The 27,395-nt window shown below is 40.5% G+C and overlaps 2 protein-coding genes across 7 annotated transcripts in view; both read left to right on the top strand.

The window, feature by feature from the left end:
* The window catches only part of tlk2 (tousled-like kinase 2), a 15,342-nt gene extending 11,694 nt beyond the window's left edge, over nt 1–3,648 (top strand). For all 5 annotated transcript variants that reach the window (XM_067570941.1, XM_067570939.1, XM_067570940.1 and 2 more), the window contains 3 exons: nt 605–716; nt 2,037–2,144; nt 2,306–3,648. In XM_067570941.1, coding sequence (XP_067427042.1) covers nt 605–716; nt 2,037–2,144; nt 2,306–2,479 — 394 coding nt within the window. In that variant the 3' untranslated portion in view covers nt 2,480–3,648. The remainder of the gene's footprint in view (nt 1–604; nt 717–2,036; nt 2,145–2,305) is intronic.
* A 1,544-nt stretch (nt 3,649–5,192) lies between these two features.
* The window catches only part of mrc2 (mannose receptor, C-type 2), a 36,157-nt gene continuing 13,954 nt past the window's right edge, over nt 5,193–27,395 (top strand). The window contains exons 1-11 of one of the 2 annotated variants that reach the window (XM_067616177.1): nt 5,193–5,694; nt 11,364–11,762; nt 13,243–13,416; nt 13,599–13,763; nt 14,592–14,705; nt 14,993–15,136; nt 15,243–15,434; nt 16,190–16,344; nt 16,507–16,611; nt 19,592–19,707; nt 19,816–19,961. In XM_067616177.1, the coding sequence (XP_067472278.1) occupies nt 5,568–5,694; nt 11,364–11,762; nt 13,243–13,416; nt 13,599–13,763; nt 14,592–14,705; nt 14,993–15,136; nt 15,243–15,434; nt 16,190–16,344; nt 16,507–16,611; nt 19,592–19,707; nt 19,816–19,961 (1,837 nt within the window). In that variant the 5' untranslated portion in view covers nt 5,193–5,567. The remainder of the gene's footprint in view (nt 5,695–11,363; nt 11,763–13,242; nt 13,417–13,598; nt 13,764–14,591; nt 14,706–14,992; nt 15,137–15,242; nt 15,435–16,189; nt 16,345–16,506; nt 16,612–19,591; nt 19,708–19,815; nt 19,962–27,395) is intronic. The other variant, XM_067616176.1, reaches the window with a different exon arrangement.

Here is a 27,395-nt window from a genome sequence, read left to right as displayed (position 1 = left end):
AAAATATGCTGGCGGACTGTAAGTAAGACCATGCTCGCTAGCAAAACAGAGACAGCTTGCCTCCGGCGTAGCAGCAGCAGCAGCAGCAGCAGCAGATGTATGTCCCTGCGTGACTGGTGGAGGCCGCGCAGCCCATCAGCCGCTATCGGAGCCAGGTTTTGCTGATACCGATAGTTTGTAAAAGGTTCTATCAGCAGCGATTTAAAAGGCCGTACCATTCGACCTCTTTTCTGTGAGGTTTTTGACATTTAATTGAATGCCTCCAGCCGTGCTATTTAATCTGACATTTAATCTTTGAAACGTCTGTCCTACATCTGTATACGTACGTTAGTGAATTCCTTTCTCAACAATTCCTGGAAGAAGGCGAAATACATGTCATTTTACAAGACCATGCAAAGAACCCTCAAGTTGCATATGAGTTTAATTATCAACATGTCAGAACATGATACTCGTTGGGTCCCCAGTAAGAAAATGAAAAAGTGATGCGTTCACAAAAACGGATCTTTACACAGGTTATCATGTCAGAACACACTTTGAAACCGACAGTATTATTTGTTTAGTTGAACTGATTCATATTAACGTGGCTCCCTTTTTATCCTTTTAGGTACCTGCCACCTGAGTGCTTTGTGGTTGGGAAGGAACCACCCAAAATCTCCAACAAGGTGGACGTGTGGTCTGTGGGAGTCATTTTCTACCAATGTTTGTACGGCCGCAAGGTAGGAGAAGCACACTGAGAAAATATGTTCTAACAAGTCGTTAGCTGTTGTTGAGTCTTAAAATTGTGTTTTATTGCTAAATAAAATTTTATTTTTTAATCCTTTTTTGCACCACGGCCGTTAAAAAATTCTAATTTCTGATTGGCTGGAAGGTGTAAATCAGACCTGTGATGCAGGTGTTTGTTTGGAGTTGAAATGAATGTGCCAGTATTAAACTGGAGGTGAAAATAGCACTAATGATGCTTGGCTAAAGAGCTTGGTGCAAGGGTTATTTGTGTAACCAATAAAAATAAAAAAAAAAACATAAATAGCTCAGTGAGAAGCATGCAAAATGCCTTTCATATGTTTTTTTATGTGTGAATCTTGACCTCTAAATCAGCTAACATTGTGAGGAAAGAGAGAAGTTTTGTAATAACTGAAGCTGCGGGGAAGCTGCAGCCCGCGGGTGTGAGGGACAGCTGCAGGGGAAAGCAGAGAGGACAGGAGGAGAGTGCATGTCACCAAAACGGGACAGAATTTTCAGCGGTCATATTATAAAATAATGTGGAAAATTCATAGGTTTAGGTAAGAGAGGAAAAAAGAGGTGGTGAGAGTGTAACGTTGTCTGTATGACAGAGGGAGGGGTAAAGCAAGCGTTGCGTAATGTTATCTATGCTGGAAAGACAGTTTTAATAATATAAAGCAGAATGCAGCGCCGTTCTCTCTTCTTGAGATTAAAAGCAATCAGTGACATTTCTCTAAACGAGAGGGTTAAAACGCCTGAGCCAGTCATGTCAGGCCTTTTGTGTTTAGATGTTACTTAGCAATGCAAATGGCAGGAATTCTGCTGTTTTGCATGAGGCCCAGGAACCATATTTCATGATGTTTAAAACAGGAAAGTATGTTCAAAACGAGTTATTTATGATGACCTGATATCTTTTAATTTGATGACATATGGCATTCTGTTAAAGTGGCCATGGTATAAGCAGGATAATGCCCTCCAAGTTCCTACATTATCCCTGGCTTAACTGTTAGTAACATACTTTAAATTTAAAAAGTCACTTTTCTTATTCAAATGAAGAGAAAATTGTTTTTCCATGTTCCAGTATGTCTAGCACTCTTATTTTGGAACATTTTGAGTGTTTGCTTTTAGGAAAATGAGAGTGTGAGACTGAAAAGAAGACCAAGATGCCTTTTGAATCTGGACAGTTTACTGAACACCAACTCACTTTCTCTTAGTTACTTTATTTATTTAGTTGTTTTGCCCACCATGTGTTGGTTTCCATAACACCCTTTCCCTCTCCCCCTCTCTCCCTCTCTCTCTCTCTGTTTGCTCTCCAGCCCTTCGGCCACAACCAGTCCCAGCAGGACATCCTGCAGGAGAACACCATACTGAAGGCAACAGATGTGCAGTTTCCCCCTAAACCAGTAGTCACACCTGAAGCTAAGGTACAGGATTCTCACACCTCACTGCTCCGTTTCGTCCGACTAATGTTTTCATAACAGATATTTTTAGGAGGAATTATTTTGGATGTGCATATTTAAGAAATTCCAATCTTTTTACGAAAACATATTCAGTTATTTCACTCCCTCTGTTTTTCTCCCTCCAGGCCTTTATAAGGCGCTGTCTAGTCTACCGTAAGGAGGACCGCATCGACGTGCACCAGTTAGCCAGTGACCCCTTCCTCATGCCCCACATCCGCAAGTCGGTGGCCTCCTCGGGCACCTCGGGCATGGCCGTGGCCTCCACATCCAGCTCCTCTAACAGCAGCGCCTCAAACTGAGCCCACGCACCCTTATAACAGACTTGAACTGAACCGTTTCGAAAGAGTGGGATGGTGGCGGGAGCGACGCCATATTCGCGTGCCCCCCCACTCCCAAGAACATCCCACCTTGCCACGAAGAGCCCTAAGAGAATCCGGTCAGAAGACGGCAAGGGGTGGGTGAGAAGTCATGGAGGGGTCGGGAAGGGAAGGCCAGCCGTCACCCTTCGTCCCTCTCATGTCCACCCACCCCGGCCTACCTGTCCTCCTTTCTCATAAGAGCCGGCATCGTTCTGGGGGTCAAAGCCCTGGACGACTCACACCGCAAGGGGGGCGAGGTTTGGCACTGTGTTGGTGAAAAGTGGGGTCCAGTGTTTTGGGATGTTTTCTTTTCTGCTTAAAAAAAAAAAAAGAGGAAAATATAAAGAAGTATAGAACTGCTTCAGCTTGGCCAGATGGGAAAAGACTGCGGAAGGCCTCATACCAATACGCACTCACACACGTACACTCATGCATGAGCCATTCTGGTCCCAGGTAGTCTGAACTCCCCAAGCTCAAACAATTTAGTTCGTTCTCATCTCCCCGAACTTAACCGAGAGAACCAGTCTGGCCTGTTATTGTATTGAACTCTAAATATCTACGGCACTATGTCATCCAACCTGGTGTTCTGGGATCCCCTCTGCCCCCGCTTAAATTCCAGACCCAGATAGTTTGTGACGAGGAGGGACAGAAGCTACTACCCCCCCTACCCCCCTACCCCTCCAATCTCCTCGTCAAACTCCTGTGACCAAAGCTTATAACTTCCAGCTGGTGGCAGTGTTCCACCTCAGTTTTTATAATGAATGGTTTTAGAGTCGTGTTACTTGATAATGGAGTGGAAGCTGTTGAAGAAGGACCCCTTTTACATTTTTTTAAAAAACTTTTCAATTTAACCAGTTTTATGGAGAAAATTGTTGTGTTTTTTCAAGTTGCCTTTAATTAGAACTGTTATTGTTTTGATTGACCCCCCCAAACCCCCCTCCCCTCCCCCTCCCCCCTTACCATAAACACACATATTTATTTAGGTATGTTTGAATTTATTTTTGGCCAATAAAATGCAAGGGACTGGTTGACCTAATAGTACTGCTGGGGGGAGATTGGGCCTTAGCAGAGAATTGCATAAACCATTAAATACTATTGGTTAAAATGTGTTTGTTTGTTCTGGACTCCTCTGTGACTCGATGCTTTCTGTGAAAGAAAAACTTCCGTTGACGACACAACTGATGAGCATTTGACACAATTGCTGAGCGTTATGTCTGTACTTAGGTTTTATTTTAATTTTTCAGTGTAAAATCGGTGTTTCAGACTAAAAATCAAAGATATATTCAGGAGAAATAAATGGAACAAAACTAAAAACAGGCTGTAAACTTAGACTGTAACGCCACATTTACTTGATAGAGCTGACTTTACCTTTGTGTAATCAGTAAAACATCATGAATGCTGTTTCATTTTCATAAATAAGGCACAAGTCTGGACTCATCTCGGAGGAAGTGAAAGACAACATTTAAACATGTTTAAAAGCTAAATCAATGGCTTCTCATCTATGCTGTCTGTCGTGGGATGTTGAATACCATTAGACAAAATTCTCACACGTAAACCGGCGGTCCACAAATTGAATATAATCAGCCTGCGTAATGTGACAGCTTAGTTTTTCATCAGCTTGCATTTAACATACTGTGGCATAGTTAAGCTTTTGGCAGGCACATCCAATATGAACTGTTAGTCTAAATGTATTTTCATAACTATAGGAAACAGCCACTTCCTAACTTTAGGTCTCGGAAGGACCATTAAGGGGAAGCCATTAAAGGCTACTCTAAAGGCATTTATTGAACTATTACAGGGATATGAGATTTTTTTGTATTTTTAGGTGAGTTTATTATGTCCGGCGCTTGTGGGTCAGCAATCCTGACCTCTCTGTTATCTAACATACTTGGCTCAGCTGAGAGTTTATGACTATGATTTCGACATCAGAGTAGATGTTTGGTGTTTGGCAGGTGTTGAGCATAATAAAAAAAGACACATCGAGTTTATTATAGGACAGAAGAGGACTGATGCTTTTTAATTGCAAACTAATGAGTAACAGATTACATTTACAATCAAGCATCAGAGGACAATGGCTTAGAAACTGCAGGACAAATTATTAAGTCACTGCAAAGAACGAGCGCTAGACAGAAGGTTTTTATTTTTAATTAAAGTAAGAAATTAATGGAAGTAGACAAATGCATAAGAAATACCATAAACAAGAAGAAGGTAGGGCAACATCAACAATGTTAAAAAGTTAAATACAGGGAAATCACTTCCTGAGCTCCAAAAGCAAATAAAAAAAAAGGGAAAAATGCACAAGTCTAAATAGTAAAATCCAGATTAAATATTGTGCAAAAGGGGCAAAACTCAGAAGTGATATTAATAATGAATTTTTTCAGTAGAAATTATACTTATGTTTTGAATTTTTTAAATGTGAACCATTGAATAAGTTAAAAAAAAATTACTCATGAAAAGACTGGAGGGAAGAGTATCATTGATAGAGAACATCTATTAGAGTTTTCAACTTAATTTTATGTTTACATGTGGGATTTATTTTCTAAGAAAGTTAAATTTTAGCCTTAATTTTTTTTTTTTTTTTATTTACTTCTCTTACTGACGAGATTAAATAATGACTTCTGAATTATAATTAATTGTATAAGATTGATTTTAGAGTCAACCCTACTGTCTGCTGGGTTATATGGGGTCTTCCGATACAGGCCCCTGGAGGTCCCCGGACCTCATGTTGGGAACCATACAAACACTGACACAGACACAGACATAGACACACACACATACACACACACACACACACTGTTGACGCTGCTCCATTCATATCAGTCTCGTCTGACTGAGACGCAGACGGAGCTCTAGCGGTCAAACTCGCCACCAACTCTGCATCATCCGTCCTCAAAGTAGAACAGTCGGGCATTTGCTGCTCCGGCTTCACTTTTTTTTTTCCTCTCATTTCGTTTTTTTTTTTTTTTTTCCGGGTTTTTTTTTTTTTTTTCCAAGCGTGTGTCTGTGTGCGTGTGTTGTAGTTGTGAGCATGCAAGGCAACGACCGTCACCGAGACAAGGAATCAAGGAGAACATGGACAAATGGGCGAGATATATTCTACAAATGCACTTTATATTTATTCATCTTTAGTCTGGAACTGAAGGGGAGCGCTGCGGGTGAGAAAAATCTCCACTTTTGCTTAATTTCATTCATATAAAAGTGGGAAAAAGCGGCCAGACATCACACCTATTGCGCATGCTTTTTGTTTTGGTGACGACTTCCAGTCAGAAAATGCGTTAGAAAACAGACAGTGAAAGATATTCTCTGCGTATTCTGGATTTGGTGCCTTGGTATGCCACGAACCACAAGTCCGAGCCGTGAGTGGAACCAGATGTGGGGAAAAACAGGGGGGAGGGGGGGGTAGGGGGGGGGAGGGAGGCTAAAGGCTTAGTCTCTCTATTGTGATTTTTATTTATGCAAAAAAAAGTTGATTCAAAGCTGCAAAGCAACGCACTTTATTAGTTCTCTCCTCTACGGATGTTTTTTAGGCTGTTTTGTAAAACTGAAAGACGGGTGACGCGTTTGGCACCCTGTGGGCAGATGTGACCTTTAGGCTACATCCTGTTACAGCCTGCAATTAACACATTCAGTCCAATCCCGAGCAGCTACTACACCGTTTCATGTTATGGGGACACTGTGGAGGTTAAACTCACCTAAACAATCCTACAATAGAGTTCAGGTTGACTCTCAGAGCACTTTTTCTTGCGTAAACATTCAATTTATTATCTTTTTCTTATATGACCCTATGAGTCAGAGTTGACCAACTTGACTATACTGTCAGTGAGTTTTCTATTGTACAGATTAAAGGACAGGTTCACAGTTTTTCAAGTCTGTCCTAAAACAACAGTCAGGTGCCCAAATGAGCACTCAAACAGGTTTTGCTCGCTGTAATCATTCCTCCTGTTCATACTGGCTATTAAACAACCCCCCCCCCCACCCCTCCAAAATGTGCTTACAGTGTAAATGATGGAGGCCAAAATCCACACCGCCCTGGTTTTGAGCAAAAAATGTGTTGAAAAGTTTATCTGAGGATAATATGAGGCTTCAGCTGTCTGAGTTTGTCAAATAAAGTGGATATCTTCCACAGTTGCACTCTTTTTTTAGTATAATATTCCCTCTTCGTGTCTCGACGGACAGTGTTTTCCTGTTCAGCTGCAGTGAAAGGATTGTGACAAAAAGAGGGAATTTGGCACTATAAAGACTGTAACTTTGAAAGATATTGACTTGATTTGATTAATTTGGACGACTGAAGCCTCGTTTTAGCTTCAAATAAGCTTTTAAATACGTTTTTGCACAGAAGGAGGATTGTGGGTTTTATCCCCCATCACTTATATTGAAAGTGCGTTATTAAGGGATCTCTCAGTATGAACAGGAGGAATGATTACAGCAGGAAAAATATGTAAATCTTCATTTGGGCACCTGACTGTTATTTTAAGGCAGAGTTGATTTCTTTTCTTTTGTGTCACAAAAAAAGTACCTAGACGGTGGAAATGTAGGTTGTCAGCATAAAGTATCCAGTTTAATTTAAATCAAATCTGGGCAAGGTTGTCACTTTATGTAACCCACTTATTTTCTGATCTATTTTCACTGCTTTAGTTGACATTACTCAAAAGCATCTGAGGTTACAACATCACATTTTCAGATTAGATGTTATTTTTCCTGTATTTTAACAACACTTCATAGATTTGGAGCAGCGCAGCAGAACAGCACGCTGCCTCTTTATCCTTTTAATATTCCTCTTTTAACTTTTTTTTATTTATTTGATGAAGTTAGATAAAAAAACATGCGATTGTGAGTGTTTACACTCCCACTCCTGACACTCTCATCTCGGAGAGTGTACTTGCAAACATTATCCAGAGCTCTTTTTTTTTGGCGAGGCTTAGTGTCTTAATTTCAAAATGACTTGCACCCATCTGCCATCAAACTGCAATGCTGCAGAAGTTGAGAATCCCTTTTCAATCACTTTTAAGCCAAATGGATGAGATGCAAACCGGATCTTAAGGGGGAAAATAATCAAAGTTGATTTGTTTTATGAAATGCTGTCTCTCTGGATTTGTTATGTGAAATGTTTTGCCGTTCCCAACCACTACCAACAGTTTATCGCACAAAATATCTTTCAAGCTCTGTGTAACTTCTTAGAAATGAGGTTTTTCCTGTTAGTGTACTGCCACAGTGACGTATTTGTGACTTTTTTAATTTGTGCATGAAAGTTCAGACTAAGTAAATTATAAATATAAGTGATTCTGATGTTCATCATGAGTGGAACAGCTCCAGCACTGCGGTGTTAACGATCTCACACAAAAATACCCATCAAAATTCATTTGAAAATTTAACCACAGAAGTCGATACAGCTCTTATCCCATGCTGATTTAACAGTTAAACCTGCGCTACCATAATAATCATTTATCACAGCGCGTAAGTGTGGGAGTGATGGAAAGTTTTGACACTCCCTCTGGTTTCTAAATTCGATTTGCACTCTCTCCGAAGAGGTTAGAGTTTGCTCTGATTCTGAGTGTGGCTGCAAAATGCAAATATGCTCTTCTCTCCAATAGCCCCTCTCTTTCTCTCTCGCCCTCTTTCTCCTCTCCCATGCTTCTCGGATGAGGTAAAACCTATCCACAGTTTGGAGTTGCCTCAGAGGCCAGACCACCATAAAACACCAAAGAAACAAACACAGCAGGCTGGAATTTCCTGCCTATTTGTTGGTTGCCATTTTATCACACTGGCCGGTTAAAAGGCCTGGTTTTTTTTTTTATCACAGACATCTGTCAAAATAAGGAAAGGTTGTGGGAAAAACTAATGCTCATATTTCAGTTTAGATCTTTAGATTAAATATGAGTAAATTAAAGGGAGAAAAACAGTTTGGTTAGTTTTAACTCCCTGGCAGCTGCAGAGAGTCACACTCTTCCTCCAAAGAGTGCGATATAGAGAAGTTTGAAGTCATAACACTTCAAGTCAAGACACGCTATTGATTATTCACCCACAATCCAAAGTATTGTCCTCAAACCTGGTCCAATAGATGACCGTATTGAGGAGGTGGAAGTTCTGGGAATATCTGCCTCTCTTGGCGACTGGTGCCGGTTGTTCTTGGCCGTTGGTTTCGGCCTCTCTCTTCAGCAGGAAACAGTCTTCGGCGTTGAAAAAAAAAAAGGGGGGGGTGACAGGACAAAGACAAGGATGAGATCACAGCAGGAGAGCTGTTGTAGCTTAGCCTTCACAGGGCTCAATGGCTTAAAGTTAATCTGAAATTCTGCACTCTCTCTGATTGCCCGGGAGTTTTTCTCACATCAAACATCCAGTCGTGTCCCCTCTAGACTGGAATTTAAAACTTCTATTTGAATTTGCTTCTTGTTGTCTGGAACTTCAGCTTCAGGTTGTGTAGAAGTTCAAAAAGCTTCTCATATATTTACACATACCGCAGTGAATTCAACACACAATGTAAGGGGCTAATTCTGACTTTTACTTGGACGGCGCTGGTGTGAAAATCTTCCCACGGGCACCGCCGAAGCCGACGCTGTGATCTATTTTTAAAGATGGCATTAATTCCTATTGTGAAAATGACTAAATGGTATCAGACTGATTTACTGGCACATGAGCTGCGCCTCGTTAACAAGTCAGCATTGTTGTGTAACAGCGGCGGTTCGAGCATCCTCATGACTTTTTGCTCGCGATGAGAGGAAGCTAAATCCTGAGCTTATAGCATATCAACATCTTATTGGTTGTTGTGGCAGACATCACACTGTAATGTATGCAGCACAGAGATGGATTACACCGCGGAAGGGAGGACAGGGATTTATACTGAGGGTTTAATGTAAAATATACTGTAATCAAGTGGTTATAGGGGAACACGGGAAGGCTTTGATCTGACAGAAGTCAGTGATGTTTTAGTGGCTACACCAGACTCTGACTTTCCACAGAAACAGGTCTTCTCCTGAATTTCATTCAGCTCTGGATTATGTTGCATTAATAGGAGTGACTGGAATAACGGCCTCATGGAAAGAGAGTTTGGCACAGAAAAAAAACCGAGATGTTTTGTGTTCGTTGGATGTCGTTTTTGGCTCCCTGATAATATTTAAAAGATTTTGTGTCCCTGTTAGGCAACACAATTTCTCTGATGTGAATCTTGAAACAATGATCTGGCAGCAAACAAGCCTTACAGCTGGGTGTTATTGTACAAAAAAAAAAAAAAAAAAAAAGGATTGCTTTATAAAAAGATCAGGGTGGTGATTACATGTGATTACACTGTACATACCTCAAGATGGACCTCTCTGCCGCCGCGCTCTCTCACTGTGTTTGCTAACACTGCTTCTGAGAAACTCAACCGCAGAGGCCGAGTGCAAGACGAGGGGCGTGTCGGTCGTCTCCTCCTGATTACAGGAGTTTTTATGGAGCTCTCGATGAGACTCCATTGTCTCTGTGTTCATAAAAGCGGCCACGGGAGGTTTGGAGTGTTTCAGCTGAGAGGTGAGGAAACAAGGGATTTCTACAGACTGAGCTGACTGAAGTGGCCACATATGAGAGTGGTGTTTTTCAGCTAAATGCCCAGTGATCTTTCCCACCTACCCCACTTCCTGGCCTCTCACAGGAGCCCGCCGAGTAGGAATGCTGAGGGTCTCACTTTCTCTCCTTTGAATCTCACATCTGAGAGTTGTGTTTATTTTGCGGATATATATATATGTATATATTTTAATAATTTTGAACAGGACCTTAATTTAGAGTCACTCCTACGCTCCTGACATGTATTTCTTTCTCTCGCCCACCTTCGCACACTCTCATAACCACACGCCAGTATATTCGCAGTCCTGGCTTCTAGTTTACCAATCTCTAAATGCTTCAAGAAGAGAAAAACAGGAATGAAGGAAAACCACATATTTTTTTTTTGAGAAAGGGTGTTGGGTTTTATTCCCGAAATTCCAGTCACTGAGGCTGGCGTCCGGCCACTGCCCTGAATGTGTTAAGTTCAACACTTTTTTTTTGTCAGTACTCTTTGTTTTTTGTTATCATTTTATTTATTTTTGTATGTTTTTCTATGGTATAAGTGTATATGAGGATACTGCCAGGCTCTGTGGGTAACACCTTGTAGGCAGCCGTAGCTCCTAATGCTAAGTAATGCTTATAAAGGCATCAGTGTACAGTAGTGAGAGGTCTGCAGACTGAAAACAACAACCCATTTCACCCTTGAGGATCATTACAGTTTCACCAAATTAATCATATTTAGACATGTTAAAACATTTGGTTATATGAGTCAAATGTATCAGTCACACTCTCAAGATAAAGATCCTTATATATTTATCCCCCCAAAACCACCAACTGCTGCTCTCTCCACAGTCTAAACCGACAGAAATAGACACCACAAACTATACCGAACCAGGCCAGAGGCAATTCCAGGTCAACCTTCTGGAATGTGGTGAATTCCTGAAAACTGGTGCATGGTTTGGAAATTATTCGTCTGTGATCACAAACCCTACATTAAAGGACAAACATGTGTGTCCACTTTGCACTGTTTATTGCATGACATTTCTGCAATTACTTCCTGCTGAGAGCTTTGTCATATTATGTGTATGCATGTTTTTTAGGGTTATTGCAGGTTTATTAGAGGATTAATACCACTGAAGGGACACCAGAGGCCACATCTGAAGCTAGTTCTAACACAGTATTGTATCCATTAATGGAGATATTGATCCAAACGCCGGCCTGTTCTCTGCTCACATCAGCTGCTAACATGGAATCCTGTTTTCATCTGCATTATCGACTGATGCTATTGTTTCCCCCCCTCTCTGCACAGCACCGGCGGACTCTGACGAGTTTGCCTTCTTCCATGAGGGCGCCAATGGGTGCCTCGGGGTGCGAGATCACTCCCTCATCCTGTCATCCTCCTGCGAGGACGACAGCCAGCGCTGGAAGTGGGTAACGCGGGGTCGCCTGTTCAACCTGGGCTCCTCACTGTGCCTCGGCTTGACCACTGGCAACTACACCTCCAGGTGGGCCAAGTCCCCTCTGGGTGTGTACACCTGTGACCGCGAGCCCCCCAGAGTACGCTGGACCTGGAACTGTGCCCAAGTGCTGGAAAACCTCAATACCTACCTTCCCTCGCCCTTGTTTTGGAACGCGTCCTCCACCTCCGCCCCTTCTAAATGGTCACTGCATGGTGGTGTTCGGGACCTGTGCACTAAAGCATATCGCGGTGAGCAGTCTTTCATCACAGAGATTTAGATTTGCATGGATTACTGCAGATCAGTGCTTAGTGTTTACCTGTGTTTTCTCTAGAATGTTTCAAAAATCAAGATAATCTTGATAACTTCAAGATTTCCTTTGAAATTCTTTCATTTTTAAAATCAGTTATCCTGTGGACATGTAAATGAGATCGCTGGTATTGCACCTCTTTGCAAATTATTCTCAGTTAAATGGAGTTTCCCCAAATGAAGCAGCTCACCTGTAGTCATACAGATGTGAGCTGCGCCTGCACCGCACTATATGTTGTGCTGCCTCAAAGCGGCAGATAGACTTACTGTTGTGGATGCCACAGCTGTATCTGATCAAATGGATATAGCAGTGTTGCTTTTAGGAAATCTTTGAGGACAAGTGGCTTCCTGCCAGTCAGAAAGCCAAGGATAACATTGCCGGTGTTTGTAAACTCCAGTAAACAGACGGAGTCGTCCTTGCCCTCAAGTATATTTGTATTTATATGTAGTTTTCAGTCCAGATTAAATCAAACCATGGTGGTTCGCAGCTAAGCCTCATTTCCGCTGTCAGTGCCACTCATGTCACAGTTGTTCATTGACGAACTATACTGTGAGACCCAGTCAGCCATACCAGTCTGTAATTAACAGGCTCAGGTTGACTGCAATTAAACCCAGATCTGCCGTAAAGACCTGAAAATCTCCCTTCGCTTTCTTCTTTATCTTTCCACTTCGAAGTCTCTTTTACCTTTTTGTGCCGAGGGAATTGGGTACGTTGGCGTTTTTTAACTTTCAAGTGCGGATCTACACAAGTTTTCTTTGTGAAGTCGACTCACTGCTGGAGAGGAATGCCTCTGACATAGTTAGCCGAGGAGTAGCTCCAATGCAGCCAGCCAGCCAGCCAGCCAGCGGTGGAGCAGAGAGGGAAGTCAGGGAGGGAGCTTCAGAAATCTTTCCTCCCTCGTTTAACATGTCCTACTTTCCATTGGCCTAATGTGTTTTGGTAACACTACAGACCCAGCCTCTCTCCCTCTCTCTCTCTGTCTTTGTTGCCCTTTAAAAATGCTATACATGTGGAATGTAGACTAAAACACCAACCTAGGGGTATTTTTTTAAACTTTAGAGATCAGATATAGATTATTAGTTCAAAAGCCTGGTTCAAAAGTTGCACGTGATCTTTAAAAGATTCTGCTCTGGAATATAAATATTATAAATATTATAAACATGAAGTTAAAAGTTAATTTGCTTAATAATCTGCTTTTTTTTCCCTCTTCCTTCTGCTGACCACCATTTGACCACTTTACTGTTTTAACTGTAACATTATCCACTGTTTTCACCGTGTGTTTGATTATACAAGTCACTGAGAAAACAGATAAGGTATTTCAGTTCAGCACAGTTCACAGCCATAATTTTAGACAACACAAGTGAAGCCTGTCTCCGCTGCTACATGTGGTGATTTAAATCTCTCCTCTGTTTGCTCCCCAGAGATCTATACAATCCAGGGGAACTCTCATGGTCGTCCCTGCTACCTGCCCTTCCTGTACGACGGCCAGTGGTTCCACAGCTGCACCAGCATCGGGCGTGAGGACGGTCACCTCTGGTGCGCCACCACCTTCGACTACGGGAAGGACGAGCGCTGGGGGTTCTGTCCGGTTAAGAGTGAGTTATCACTTTGTATGCTGAGGACTGTATTTTATACCTGTCTGGAGAAACTGCCAGAAACTCAGTGAGCTTCACCACAAATTCCTCTCACCCAAACTATTTATTTTACTCATGTTTCCTCCTGCTTCCTTCCCTTGCTTCTAAACTGACTTTTTTATCTCCTTCCCCTTCACTGTCAGGTAATGGCTGTGAGACCTTCTGGGATACTGACCCGCTGACAGACAGCTGTTACCAGTTTAATTTCCAGGCTACGCTGTCATGGAGCGAGGCTCGGATCAGTTGCCAGCAGCAGGGGGCAGACCTGCTAAGCATCACCAAGCTGCATGAGCAGACCTACATCAACGGTAAAGTCAATGCACACATACACACATACAAATATGTGCAGGGGCATCCACTCTTATTGTAGCTGTATTGTAGCCAAATGTACAATGTACACAGGAATTTGACTTGGTGATACAGCACAGTTAGAGAAGAAAATAGTAGAATAAGACATAAAAGAGCACACAAGTAAAAAGAGTAAAATAACTATAAATAAGAATATATTTACAAGTGAAGAACAAGAGTATATATACTTATTTGAGCTTGCATTTTGTTAAAATGTTTGAATAGTTATTTTAAAATGTCCAAATGACCAGATATCAAATAAGTTAAGTAATAATGTATGCCCAATTATGCTACATATTGCACAGTTCTGGCAGGGTGGTTGGGCCCATAGTAGGGGTTGTTATCATTTGGCACTAACCATTTATTGCCATGAAATTTGTTGTGCAGATCTCAAAAGAAAGAAAATTATGGGATTTAATAGCCGATTTAAATGATCTTTCCTGTAGTGCCAACAGCAGTTCAGACTTCCAAGTTTTCTCCCCATCAGCTCTCTCCCATCAGCAAGAATTGATTTTTTGGATGTTGTGACCCTGTTACCAATATTAATCCTCACTTTGCTACTCTTATATAACCATTCTTTCATCTGCACAGTACAGTGTTGGCAGTTGAAATGATGGCTAACTGGGGGGATTATCTGGCTTCAATGGAGGCGCTCTGTTCTGTGCTTTCTTTTATTGTGTCATCGTTCACATAATTACACAGAGAACTATGGGTTTATTTTTTTATTTTTTTTTGCATTTGTCATATTTTATTTCATCTGAGAGAGTTGTTGTCCGGGTGTTTTTTAGGTTTACTGACTGGCTACAGTGCTGCTTTGTGGATTGGCCTCAATGACCTGGACATCAATGGAGGCTGGCAGTGGGCCGACTCCTCGCCGCTCAAATATCTCAACTGGGAGCAAGGTTAGACTGCAAAAACAACACACTCCTTTCTGTCTTTTTAAAGCTTGAAGTATCTGTCATCTTTTTTTTGAACATTTATTTCCCACTGAAGGCTGAACAGGCATGCTTGCTCATTTTTAGCTACACTCTGCACTTGAAGTTCAAATACTCACTTGGCGGGCTTCCAGTGCAACCACAGTCTTTTACTGCTGACCACCAGATTATTTAGGGGTTAAGTGCCTTGAACAAGGGCACCTCGGCATCAATAATGTTCTGAAGAGTTTTTCTTCCTTACTCTCCAACTGCAGACCAGCCAAACCATGCCGATGAGGAGAACTGTGCTGTGCTTAGGACGGAGTCATCAGGTCGTTGGCAAAACCGTGATTGTTCAGTTGCTCTTCCGTATGTCTGCAAGAAGAGGCCCAATGCCACCCTAGACCCCTTCACTACTGGTCAGTGTATTGGTAGTTGCATTAAAGTAAAATTCAACAGTTACAGTCCTGCCACAGTGCCAGACTCTTACAATTTGATGGGCTTTATCTCTTTGCAACCACACAGACTCGTGGGCAGATGATGAGAAATATGAGTGTGACGTAGGCTGGCAGGCTTTCCAGGCAGGCTGCTACAAGCTGACTTCAGAGAAGATTGATTGGGATACGGCTCAGAAAACTTGCCAGAAGATGGAAGCCAACCTGGTCAGCATCCACACCCTCCCTGAGTTAGAGTTCATCATCCGCAACCTGAAGAAAGGTGATTTGCTAATTTCTTCTTTTACCTGTCTTTACCTTTCCCTCTGAATAACATAACTATCAGGAGTCAAAAATGAATCTGCTAGTTCACTGCTTTAATGTAGCCACTGGTTAAAATTAAGGAATACAATGAACAGTTTGACAGATTTATTCTAGATGGTGTCTAGAAGGAATTTTGGTGTCTTTCTATATAAATGTAGAAAGAAGAATACTCAATCAGGACAAAAAGAGAAAGCATGTGTGCGTGTAACTCACGTTGATGTCCAGCAGGATCAAAAACAGTCTACATCATACATGTATTGGAATGCTGTTTTTTTTTTCTTCTGTTTTTTCAGTTTCTATTTTTAGCACAGGGGAGCAAAACATACCGATGTTTCAGCTGTACTTTCCTCAGTGTGCAATCCGAAAAAAAATAGAGTTTTCTGATACATTCAGATATTTTTTTTGTTGACAAAAGTAATATTTCTGTAAAATATTAACTTCTTGAAATGGTATGTTCCAACTATTTTCCTACAGTATATGCCCACATCTCCACAGCAAGCTCAAATGTAGCGGAAACCCGACAGTTCACCCCTAGAAACTGAGGCACATGAAGTGAGGAATCAGATTTTTAGGTCATGGAAATGCTCCAACTCAGTTATTAAACCTCATGGAAAAGTTTTTTTGTATAAAACTTATTTTATAACAGGGTCATAGCTGGAACTTTAATCTCATTTATAACTTCATTTCTGCTTTCCTACATGTGTCCTCTGTCAGATATTGACCAGCTATGGATAGGGCTCCACGACACTGATATGCAAATGGACTTCCAATGGACTGACCACACACCCGTCATCTTCACCTACTGGCACCCCTTTGAACCCAACAACTTCCTCAACACTCAGGAAGATTGCGTCTCCATCTGGGGAGCTGTGAGTGACCCCCCTTCTTGCACCCTCTCACTGACCCCTGAATCTCAGGGCCTTAATCACTTCACAGAAACGGACTCTCACTGTCTACAAGTCTCCTCCGTTTGTATATATATTTAGCAGCTGTGTTCTCTCTCTCTGTTTGTGTCTTGCTTACATGTGCAGGCGGGCCGCTGGGATGACAGCCCTTGTAATCTGAATCTGCCCTCCATCTGTAAGAAACCGGGAACAAAGAGTGATGGGAAACCGCAGCACCAAGAGTGCAAACTAGTATGACTCTTTTTTTCTCTCTGCGTTTAGTGCTGCACTCTTCATCTGTTGTTTATACTTTATTAAGATCACTGAAAAAATGTTTTTATTCTGGACAAGATGTAGATATTTCTTCCCTATATCCATCTGTTTTATTCCATATAGACTCTATTCAGATCTACTCCAGGACTTCAGTGCTCTGATTACAGCTGCTAACTGTCTGTAGTGTTGGTGGGAGTATAATTATTATTCTAAATATTTCAATCATTACTTTATCTTTGACATTTTTCCCAGAGTTCCCCTCCATCTCTCACCCCTCCACTTGGTCCATTAGTCTGCCCCCAGTCTGTAGCTGTAATATAAATCACTCTCCTAAGACTTGGGAATTTGAACAGGCACCACACTCAGCCCTGGACTCACACACACTTCCCATAGTTTAACACGTAATTTTCCATTTCCCAAAACACAAAACAAAACCTGGAATACTTATTTTCAAGCCATTGAATCGGGACATATTGTTTGTTTTCACTCAACAAGTGTATACAGCAGATACAACATGAATATGCACTATCATGCCCACTACTTGTACCCACATGGCAAATTAAATCCCATCTGGCGGATCCATCTACATCTGTCTCTGATTTTACGGTTCATAATTCTCTCCGTATGAGCCTTTACGCCTCTCATACCTGACAAGCCCCTACCTGACCATCGCTTGAAAATGTTCACTACATTTAGTGGGATTTTTTTCAGTAATGTGGGACATAGGGGATAATCATAGTGAGAAAATAAATCAAAGTGTGTGTCTGTGTTAATCTATGCCCCTAAGAAATGTTATATTTCTAGCAAAGTGTTGATTTATGATGTAAATGATTTGAGGTTGAGGGTCGTGCTGATTCTCAGCTGTTACATCCGACAAAGATCTGTGTATGGAAAGAACATTTGTTTGGTGTAATGAATCTTTACCCCTCTCCCTGGGGGACGGGGGGCATCATGGGTGGTAATGTGACAGGGGTCATTTGACATGGCACTCGCTGCAGGGCTCTGTGGCGATGCGGTTTGTCTCCAGCAGATGAGCTCACTTCACGCAACATGTGAAACAACAATGACCGAGTAGTGGCATGCTGACTGCTGCGGCAACGTTAAACCACATGATCCCCAAACCATTTACCCCATCCAGCGCTGCGCTCATTTCTGAAAAAAAAATGTAATGGATTGCTCATTACTGTAATCACTGAAGCAGTAACTCCTCACGGAAGTATGTCTTTTTTGCTTTCTACTTCCAAAGATGGTGGTTTTATTATCAGAATAACTCTGTTGCCTCATGTGTGAATAACAGTTCTCTAATGTCAGAGGCAGCCTGAGGCGGACGCAGCTGTTGAGGACCCCTCAGCCACCAGGGGACCCCTAAAATAATTGAACTGGAATTATAGCAAATAACACATTCTTGAGGCACAAAAACAAAACTAGAAAATGTGCCCTAAAGTTATAATATTCCATATACATGTGTAGTCTCTATACAAAAACATTCCTGTTTTGCTGCTTAGGATCCCAAACAAGACTTTGCTCAACCTTGCCTAATGTTTTTGTCAATGTTTTGCTTGAAAAAATCAAAGTAGTTGTGGGAATATTTATAATAGTAACCACCTACAATAATTCAATTCACTGTTTCATGATTTAATAATTCTGACTGACAAAATCTAATTGAGGGCATGTAGAGGAATATAGTGTTTGGTAATGGTCATATTGGTGGTATCAGGTTTAGTATTTCATAACATTACCACACACAAGGAAGAATCCTTTTATTATTGCTATATATTACTGGGAATACGCTATTGTTCAACACTGAGTGCATGACATTATGAGCGTGAGACAGAAAAAGGAAAGACAGGGAAGAATGTAAAGGAGACAAGAGTTTCAACAGATCAAACCTCCCCAGCAGCTGTAATCTTTGAGGTTTCTGTCCAGATTCCAAAAGTGGTTGTGCAAAAAGACAGAGGTTGAGCTTATTCACACAAAGCTGTATACGAACTGTCTCTTGCTATCATACTCATGCACAATCTCACCCCCCCGTGACCTTCTGTGTGTTGGCTCGGCTCTGCGTCTGTACACGTCCACAACTACAGTACATGAGCTGGCAGGAGGGATTGAGGCCAGGGAAAAGTTATTTCTGCATGCTTAGACTTGTTCTTTGTATCCTGCATCTGAGATACAGTGGACTGGATTTAATGGTCTCACTTTTGTTTTGACTGTTAAAAAAAAAAAAATTTGCTTTTTAGCTGCGCAAAGGAGGTTATGTTTTAGGTTTTGTTTGTTGGACCATCTGTCTATTAGCAGGATATGTTTAAAATCACTCAACAGATGTTAATGAAATTTGGTGGAAGGATAGGTTTAGGGTCAAGGAATAAGTGGTTACTTTTTCCTGGTTCGGAGATGTGATATCACCACATGGAATTTATAAAGCACTGTATGTTTACAGTGTGAGGCAATGGAGAAAATCCCTTCGTTCTGATTTTTTTTCCCCCGAATTCCTTGGTCAAACACATAAAACATTTCTATCCAAATGGAAATGTCTAGCATATCATCCCCATGCTATTTGATGCTCCATTTTCCTTTACCTGTTCCAATAAGTTGTTGTTTTGGCCTATAAATTGCCATGGAACTACCATAAATTGCATTTAACTTTAGACATTTTCACTTATGTAGGTGCTGCTGCAAGAACATGATAAATTTAAATGCCCATAACCCAGTGGTCATGAGTCTGACTCAATTTAAGTTTTTCATTACCCTTCCATGTGCAAACCATCAATATTGTGGGGATTTAGGCATTATCCAAAAATCAACATGATTGTCTATCCCCATGTGTTCATTGATGCACATCCAGAACCAGATAATAAATGATTGAATTAATAAATTCAAGGAGTTGCGCAGCCTTAGTAGAAGTTTTTTTTTTAAGGAATTGTTCTAATTTTTTCCATAATATCCTCTTCTCTCCTTTCAGGGCTGGAAGTGGCACAGTCCAGCTTGTTACTGGGTTCAAGAAGCTCTGGCCACCTTTGATGAGGCCAAGAAGTCCTGTGAGAGTAAAGATGCTGCCCTTGTTACTATTACCAATAGGTGTGTACTGCAACACAAACACTGACAAACAGATGGACTCCTTTACTGGGATTAAAAGATATCACAGTGTGTTTCTTAGTCCCTAATAGCCTCTTAAAATCTTAAAAGGTTCGAACAGGCCTTTGCCAGCAGCCTGGTGTTCGGTCGTTCTGGAGATTTCTGGATCGGCCTCAGTGATCACGGCAGCGCCGGCTTATTCCACTGGCTCAGCGGGGATATAGTGTCCTACACCAACTGGAACAGAGACCAGCCAGGTAAGTTACACTTCTCATGTCTGTGTCAGTGTGTGAATAATGTATAGAATCGATTACAAATATGATCTAATAATGTACCGTCCAGTACCACATAACCAGATTGTTGAAGTGGTGTATAAGCATTAAGATCAATCATAGGATCAATCAAAATAACCATATGGAAAAAATTTTTTAAAAAATTCTAGTGATTGGATTATGCAGTGATAATCTGAAATATGTACTAAAAAACAAAAAAAGTCAATCAATGGTCAATGAAAGTCATGTACATCCATGTGAGTACATACTACTAGGTATATAGATTGACCTGATTGAATTGGATTGAGTGGAATATGTAGTAAAGACCAAAAATATGCATTCCTAAGACTATTTGCAGTCTAGTAAAACACTAAATGATTATTGCATTAGCAAACAAATTTAACTATAAGAATAATTCATTAACAAACCCAATAGAAAACATATATGACAAAATTCAAAATTATGTTCTGCAGTTATAATATGATGTTTACCTCTTAGTTCACATACATAAGGATACACTTATGAATCACTTATGAAACATTTTTACCAACATGTCATGTTTTTTTGTAAACATTTTCATCTTTATTCATATTTCATCAAAGATATTACCTGGTGGAACCCAAACTTCAAACCATCGGAGGTCATCATACATCAAATCCAAACCATTATCACCAATGCTGAGTGACTTGAACAGCGGTAGTGATTCTCTTCACATGCGTACTATTTTCTGGCTCCAGAGATTTGTCTAAAAACCATAACAGTGGTTGCACTATCAGCCTGGCAATTAAAAAGAGCGCACATAAAGTAGTTCTGGGGCTACGACCCAGTGGGGTCCTGTGTAGTCTCTCCTTATTACCAAAGTGTCAATTCCACCTTCTCTTCTTAAAAGTCTGTTCAGGGTTGTCAGTTACATCTAAGCCATGTAACTCTTGTTCACATCTATGGAGGACTAGGCTCATGGATGCCTGACCTGTATATTCAAATATATGGTTTATTACCATGACTCCTGTCCTATCTTGGGGACAGACAAGGGTCAGTTAGCATGTACAGTCCTGTCAATTCTCCAAACCACTCTTTGGCCCTCAAACCACTGGTTTCCTGCTAAGCACTTCGGTGCTTGTCAGTCCTCCTCTTCTTCTTTTGCGTTGTCTGGGGTCCACCCTCAGTCCTGAGTGTAGCCTTCCTTCCACACAATGTCTTCTTTCTGAGAAATTTGGGGAATTTGGAGAATTTGGTGGAGTGTCACCCAGGCTTGGGCTTGGCCAGGTGAAACTACTCAGCTACTGTCTGTTTTGGTGTGTGGAAAACCCTCTTCTGGTTCTAGCACCTGCTAGCAGTTTAGCTTGAATGGCATGGACCCACATGGCTCTCTGCCTGCCCTTTACCGCTGCTGCTGTTGTCAACAGTGCCTGGAGTTGTCCTTTCCACCTAGGAGACGGAGACTTTGAAAGAGACTTGATGAATACAGGATCACCATATGCAATAAATGAATAGGGTCCTTTGAATGACACTCCCTCCATGTTTCTGTTAGTATTAGTTCAGTTAGTAGTTAGTTAACATCCTCAGTCAGGTATTCATCAGTCCAGAGCAGAGTGGCATTGTTGGGTATCAAAGGTATTCTCCATTAGTACCTCATGACGATGCAATTTGTACATCTCATTATATCAGACTTGTCAATTAAAGGTTTGCAATGACCTCTTCCCATTTTGTTATTCTGCATTCAATCTGAGACTCTCCAGTCTCCCAAACGTGACAGTCATTGGTATTATTCATTTATCGTTTTATTTATTTTTCCTTTATTTATATTTATCTTTACCCTATGGTATCTTTCGTGTTTTTCAATACTATATCCTCTTCCCATGGGAATATCACACCATCTCCTCACGATCTCACAAGCAGTCTCCTCTCACCCCAGGAATCGATTACGAGCCATCCTCAGGGGAGGTAGACCTCTGGATCTTAGGCAATTTTGAACCCTCGCCAGGTGGAGCGAGGGCAGCATGAGTTAGGATAGGAAACAAACCCAGATTATTGTGGTAATTTTGCAATACCACTGTGAGAAAGAGGAACTACAATACTGCCGAACTTTACTTTCAGAGCATCTCAATTTCATCAGTTTAAAATTTCCATCATTATTTTAGGCAATCTCTCTTTTATAGTACCCTGAAATCCTAGTGCTGTCACAAGACTCTGAGTCATCTTTACCACAGAGGCTGTCACAGTTTATACTTTATTCTTCCCCATTTTGGTCACACTTCCCTACATTACTCTCTCTCTTGGTTTTCTTGACTAGTTACTTGGAAGTCAACCAAAATAAAACAGGAAGAAAGATTTGAAATATTAATATATGTGAAAGTTCAATGAAATGAACAAAAGCAATGCATTGGATAGAGAAATTTCATTCATGTTGGGTTTTTTTAGAAGGAATTAATAGAGAACTATGATGCATTATACTTCTGATTGTATTATTTGATTACATTATTCCATAACCTGACAATGCTCTCTTTGTGTGTTTATTGAGTGATCAGCAATTTCCCATTACATTACCATTAGGTAACACTCAAGCTTCTATCACTACCCAGTCACTCACTATGGCATAGTCAGCAACGTGTTTGTTATCAGATGGTTTACATGCTCGTCTCAATAAATAGCAAGGCAATCATGCTCATTTTCTGCCTCAATCAGGAGGGAGAGTGGCTGGATTTAAAGAGGTGTTTCAAAGATATGTGGGAACTGGAAAGAATGCGACGCGCTGTCATTATATGCTGGTTTACATTTTGTTACTGTTTATACTTTATTCCCCATTTTGGTCACACTTCCCTACATTACCTTCTCTTTTGGTTTTCTTGACCAGTTACTTGGAAGTCAACCAAAAATAAAACAGGAAGAAAGATTTGAAATTTAAAAAGTACAAGTTTAATGAAATGAACAAAAGGAATGCAAATTGGATAGAGAAATGTCATTCATGTTGGGTTTTTTAGAAGGAATTAATAGAGAAATTTAAAACTTTAGTTGATTTATCTTTGAGTTAATTATTCCATTTCTTCATCCTAATCCTTCCAAAAACAACTAAATCATTTATTGGAAAAAGTAAAATTTTTATTCGTTTAATAAAATATCTACTGCTGTATATGGAGCCTTATTATAGTGTTATTCATTTACCCATATTTCTTTTGTTATTTTGTGTCCAAACCATTGATTTATCCCCCCTTTTCCTACATGTGTGGGCCCAGGAGTAATATGTACCAGCAGGATAGACCGAGGAAAGACACACAACCAAATGTTTACAAATCAGACTTGTGGGTTGTTAGGAGGTACATTGACGTACCATGGAGAAAGAGGAAACGGCAGCTTGTTTGACTGCAGAATCAGCCAACGCATTTCCACGTGTCAAAGGATCACAAGATTGCAACTTTATCTTTGGCTAGAATACACACACTTGTAAGTGTGTACAGTTTAGCTGCTTGTGCCGAGGCACTGTAAAAGAAAACTGAATAATAGGTTATCATTTGATGTATCCCTTAAATATATCATACATGTTTCAGATAGTGTTTAAGTTCAGTTTAGTGTTAGTTTGTGTATGCTAGGTCTATTCTAAACTTAGTTCTTTGCTGTGTAAGATGAGGCAGTTGTGTGTTTAACAGTTAAGTTTATTCTGTTATACCCTTACCTGAGCCAATGATAAGATAAACTGTAGTTATGTAGATGTTTATGTGTAAAACTGATAAGCTTTTAGAGGATAGTGTGGTTTGTCCTTAATTTAATATAGTAGTAATGTTATTTTGTGATGCTACTTGGTGCTTATGTACTGTCATATATGGTCGTGAAGAAAGACTGTTCCTAGGTTAGCTGAACTTTTGACTTATGTTTCTATCTGAGGGTTAGTTCCTGACCTGTAAGGTTAGTAAACAGATGTCTTAAATTCTGTACAAGTAATATTTAAGGGACTGGTTAAGTGCCAACCTTTCAGACAAAGAAAAGATAGCTAGGTGGTATCTTTGTCTCCAGAACTATGATGCATTATACTTCTGATTGTATTATTTGATTACATTATTCCATAACCTGACAATGCTCTCTTTGTGTGTTTATTGAGTGATCAGCAATTTCCCATTACATTACCATTAGGTAACACTCAAGCTTCTATCACTACCCAGTCACTTACTATGGCATAGTCAGCAATGTGTTTGTTATCAGATGGTCTACATGCTCGTCTCAATAAATAGCAAGGCAATCATGCTTATTTTCTGCCTCAATCAGGAGGGAGAGTGGCTGGATTTAAAGAGGTGTTTCAAAGATATGTGGGAACTGGAAAGAATGATCACCTCTTATCCTGAGCAACGCGCTGTCGTCATATGCTGAGTAGCAGAACGTCTTAAAGAGGTCGAATAAAACCCCAAAGTATGGTTTACATTTTGTCACTGTTCATACTTTGTTCTTCCCTATTTTGGTCACACTTCCCTACATTACCTTCCCTTCTGGAATTTCTTGACCAGTTACTTGGAAGTCAACCAAAAATAAAACAGGAAGAAAGATATGAAGTTTAAGAAGTACAAGTTTAATGAAATGAACAAACGGAATTCAAATTGGATAGAGAAATTTCATTCATGTTGGGTTTTTTAGAAGGAATTAATAGAGAAATTTAAAACTTTCGTTGATTTATCTTTGAGTTAATTATTCCATTTCTTCATCCTAATCCTTCCAAAAACAACTAAATCATTTATTGGTAAAAGTAAAAGTTTTATTCGTTTAATAAAATATCCACTGCTGTATATGGAGCCTTATTATAGTGTTATTCATTTACCCATATTTCTTTTGTTATTTTGTGTCCAAACCATTGATTTATCCCCCCTTTTCCTACATGTGTGGGCCCAGGAGTAATATGTACCAGCAGGATAGACCGAGGAAAGACACACAACCAAATGTTTACAAATCAGACTTGTGGTTTGTTAGGAGATACATTGACGTACCATTGAGAAAGAGGAAACAGCAGCTTGTTTGACTGCAGAATCAGTCAACGCATTTCCACGTGTCACAGGATCACAAGATTGCAACTTTATCTTTGGCTAGAATACACACACTTGTAAGTGTGTACAGTTTAGCTGCTTGTGCCGAGGTACCATTAGGTAACACTCAAACTTTAAGGGACTGGATAAGTGCCAACCTTTCAGACAAAGAAAAGATAGCTAGGTGGTATCTTTGTCTCCAGAACTATGATGCATTATACTTCTATTGTATTATTTGATTACATTATTCCATAACCTGACAATGCTCTCTTTGTGTGTTTATTGAGTGATCAGCAATTTCCCATTACATTACCATTAGGTAACACTCAAACTTCTATCACTACCCAGTCACTCACTATGGCATAGTCAGCAACGTGTTTGTTATCAGATGGTCTACATGCTCGTCTCAATAAATAGCAAGGCAATCATGCTTATTTTCTGCCTCAATCAGGAGGGAGAGTGGCTGGATTTAAAGAGGTGTTTCAAAGATATGTGGGAACTGGAAAGAATGATCACCTCTTATCCTGAGCAACGCGCTGTCGTCATATGCTGAGTAGCAGAACGTCTTAAAGAGGTCAAATGAAACCCCAAAGTATGGTTTACATTTTCCATTACCCTGTCATTTGCAAATGCTTTCATCATTTCAAATGTTAATTATAAAGAGAAAAAAAAAAACACAACATTTTAATACTGAATGAGAACCATGCACCACACAGACCTGACCTAGTACAATGGGAGAGGATTTTTCAATCATGGTGGCAACTGAAGCCACTTATCTAAAAAAAAAAACCTGGCATGCCAAGGACTACAGGCAAAAGCCAAGACGAATAATACACAACAGGCCGGCAATGAGACCCATGTTTCTGCACCAGGATGCTTGTAGCACAGCCAACCCTCTAATGTACGAGCAGGTGAATCGGCTGAAGATAATCTGGCAAGCCCCAGGCTGGGGCTACGGAGAGTGCATGTTTCAGTCCATGAAAAGCTTTGTACATTTCCTCAGTCCATAGCACAGTTGGAGGAGCAGATTGGGCTGTGGCTGCCTGCAAGACTGAGTCCATAGCAGCTTACTCGTAAATCCACTGCCTGCAGTAGTTCCCCAAAGACAAGAGCATTTTCTTATTCTTGGGAAGAGGCATGTTGTTCAAAATTTTTACCATCTCTGGTAAGAGGAGGCGCTGTCCATTCTTTAGAACATCAAGTAGACAAAAGCTTCGCCAATGAGGCTCTGCAATATCGCTCAGTCAGCCTTTTGCAGGAGCAAGATGGAGTCAGAACAACAAGCTTCCGTCAGTGGAGAAGCTATCAGCAGGTCATCAACAATTTACTGTGTGTCAGGTAATTGGATTACTTGCACACCCCTGGGGACCCACAAGCAAATTTTGCTCATTCTTTAACTACTCCTGTGTATTTACAATTGAATCAATTGCTTGCACTCAGCTGAAGGGTTAAATGCTCTACAATGATGATAATAGATCATAAACTCAGTCGGAAACCACACATGAATCATGTTAGATCAAAGAAAAAGCCTAAATACACGGCATTATTTATATGAAACTAGACTAGACATTTGCTCCTTCGTATCCCGCTGCTCTTAAATGGCATTCATATATTTCAACATTTCAATCCTTTAGTATTTGCTGTTATTCTTTTATTCACTTGAACTCTCTTAAACTATATTTAATTGCACCCAACTGTCCTTCCAAAATGTGCCTCCCCTACACCCCGTCCAAATGCTTTCAATGTTCCATGCAAAGCTTTTATTAAAAGCTGATTCTGGACTTGCCTTTCTCTCACAGACATACACCAACCAGACATACAACTTGTTCCTTTCTCTATCTTCCATAGGCTTTCGTTTCTTTCTTTAGTACCATTTATCTTGTAGCGTCTGTATCTGTTTCACATTCAACGCACGATTTATCATTGTCATACATTCGTATCATTAGTCATAAGTGTTGGGAAGGTTACTTTACCGGTTACTCTGTTACAAAATGTAATAGGTAGTGTAATTATTTTAATCACTTTGTCAAAGCAACATAACTTATTACATTTGATTCCCGTTTGATTACTTTTCTAACAAGTGTTTTAAACTGGGCAATAAAGCTAAAAAAGTCCTAAAGGCATAAATTTACACCAGACAGAGTAAACCTCACACACAGTCCTCAACACTTATTACTGCCAGACTTTCATTAAAAGTCCTTCAATATAACCAGAATTGAGATCGGATTGTTTGGATTTTACATTTATAATTAGAATTACGTGTATATTGTAATTGGATTACTGGTCATGAAGCTACTGTTTTCCTGAAACAATAGCTTCAGTAGCTTCTTTTCTCTCAACCTCTTTTCTTTCTCCGCTACGCTGTGTGCGTGTCATCCTTCCCACAGCTCCACCCCCCAGTCCGGGGTATCTGATT

This window comes from Thunnus thynnus, chromosome 17 (genome assembly GCF_963924715.1).
Source record: "Thunnus thynnus chromosome 17, fThuThy2.1, whole genome shotgun sequence".
NCBI lineage: Eukaryota > Metazoa > Chordata > Actinopteri > Scombriformes > Scombridae > Thunnus > Thunnus thynnus.
The sequence above is the reverse complement of the archived record's forward strand: the minus strand, read 5'-3'. Positions and strand labels throughout refer to the sequence as shown.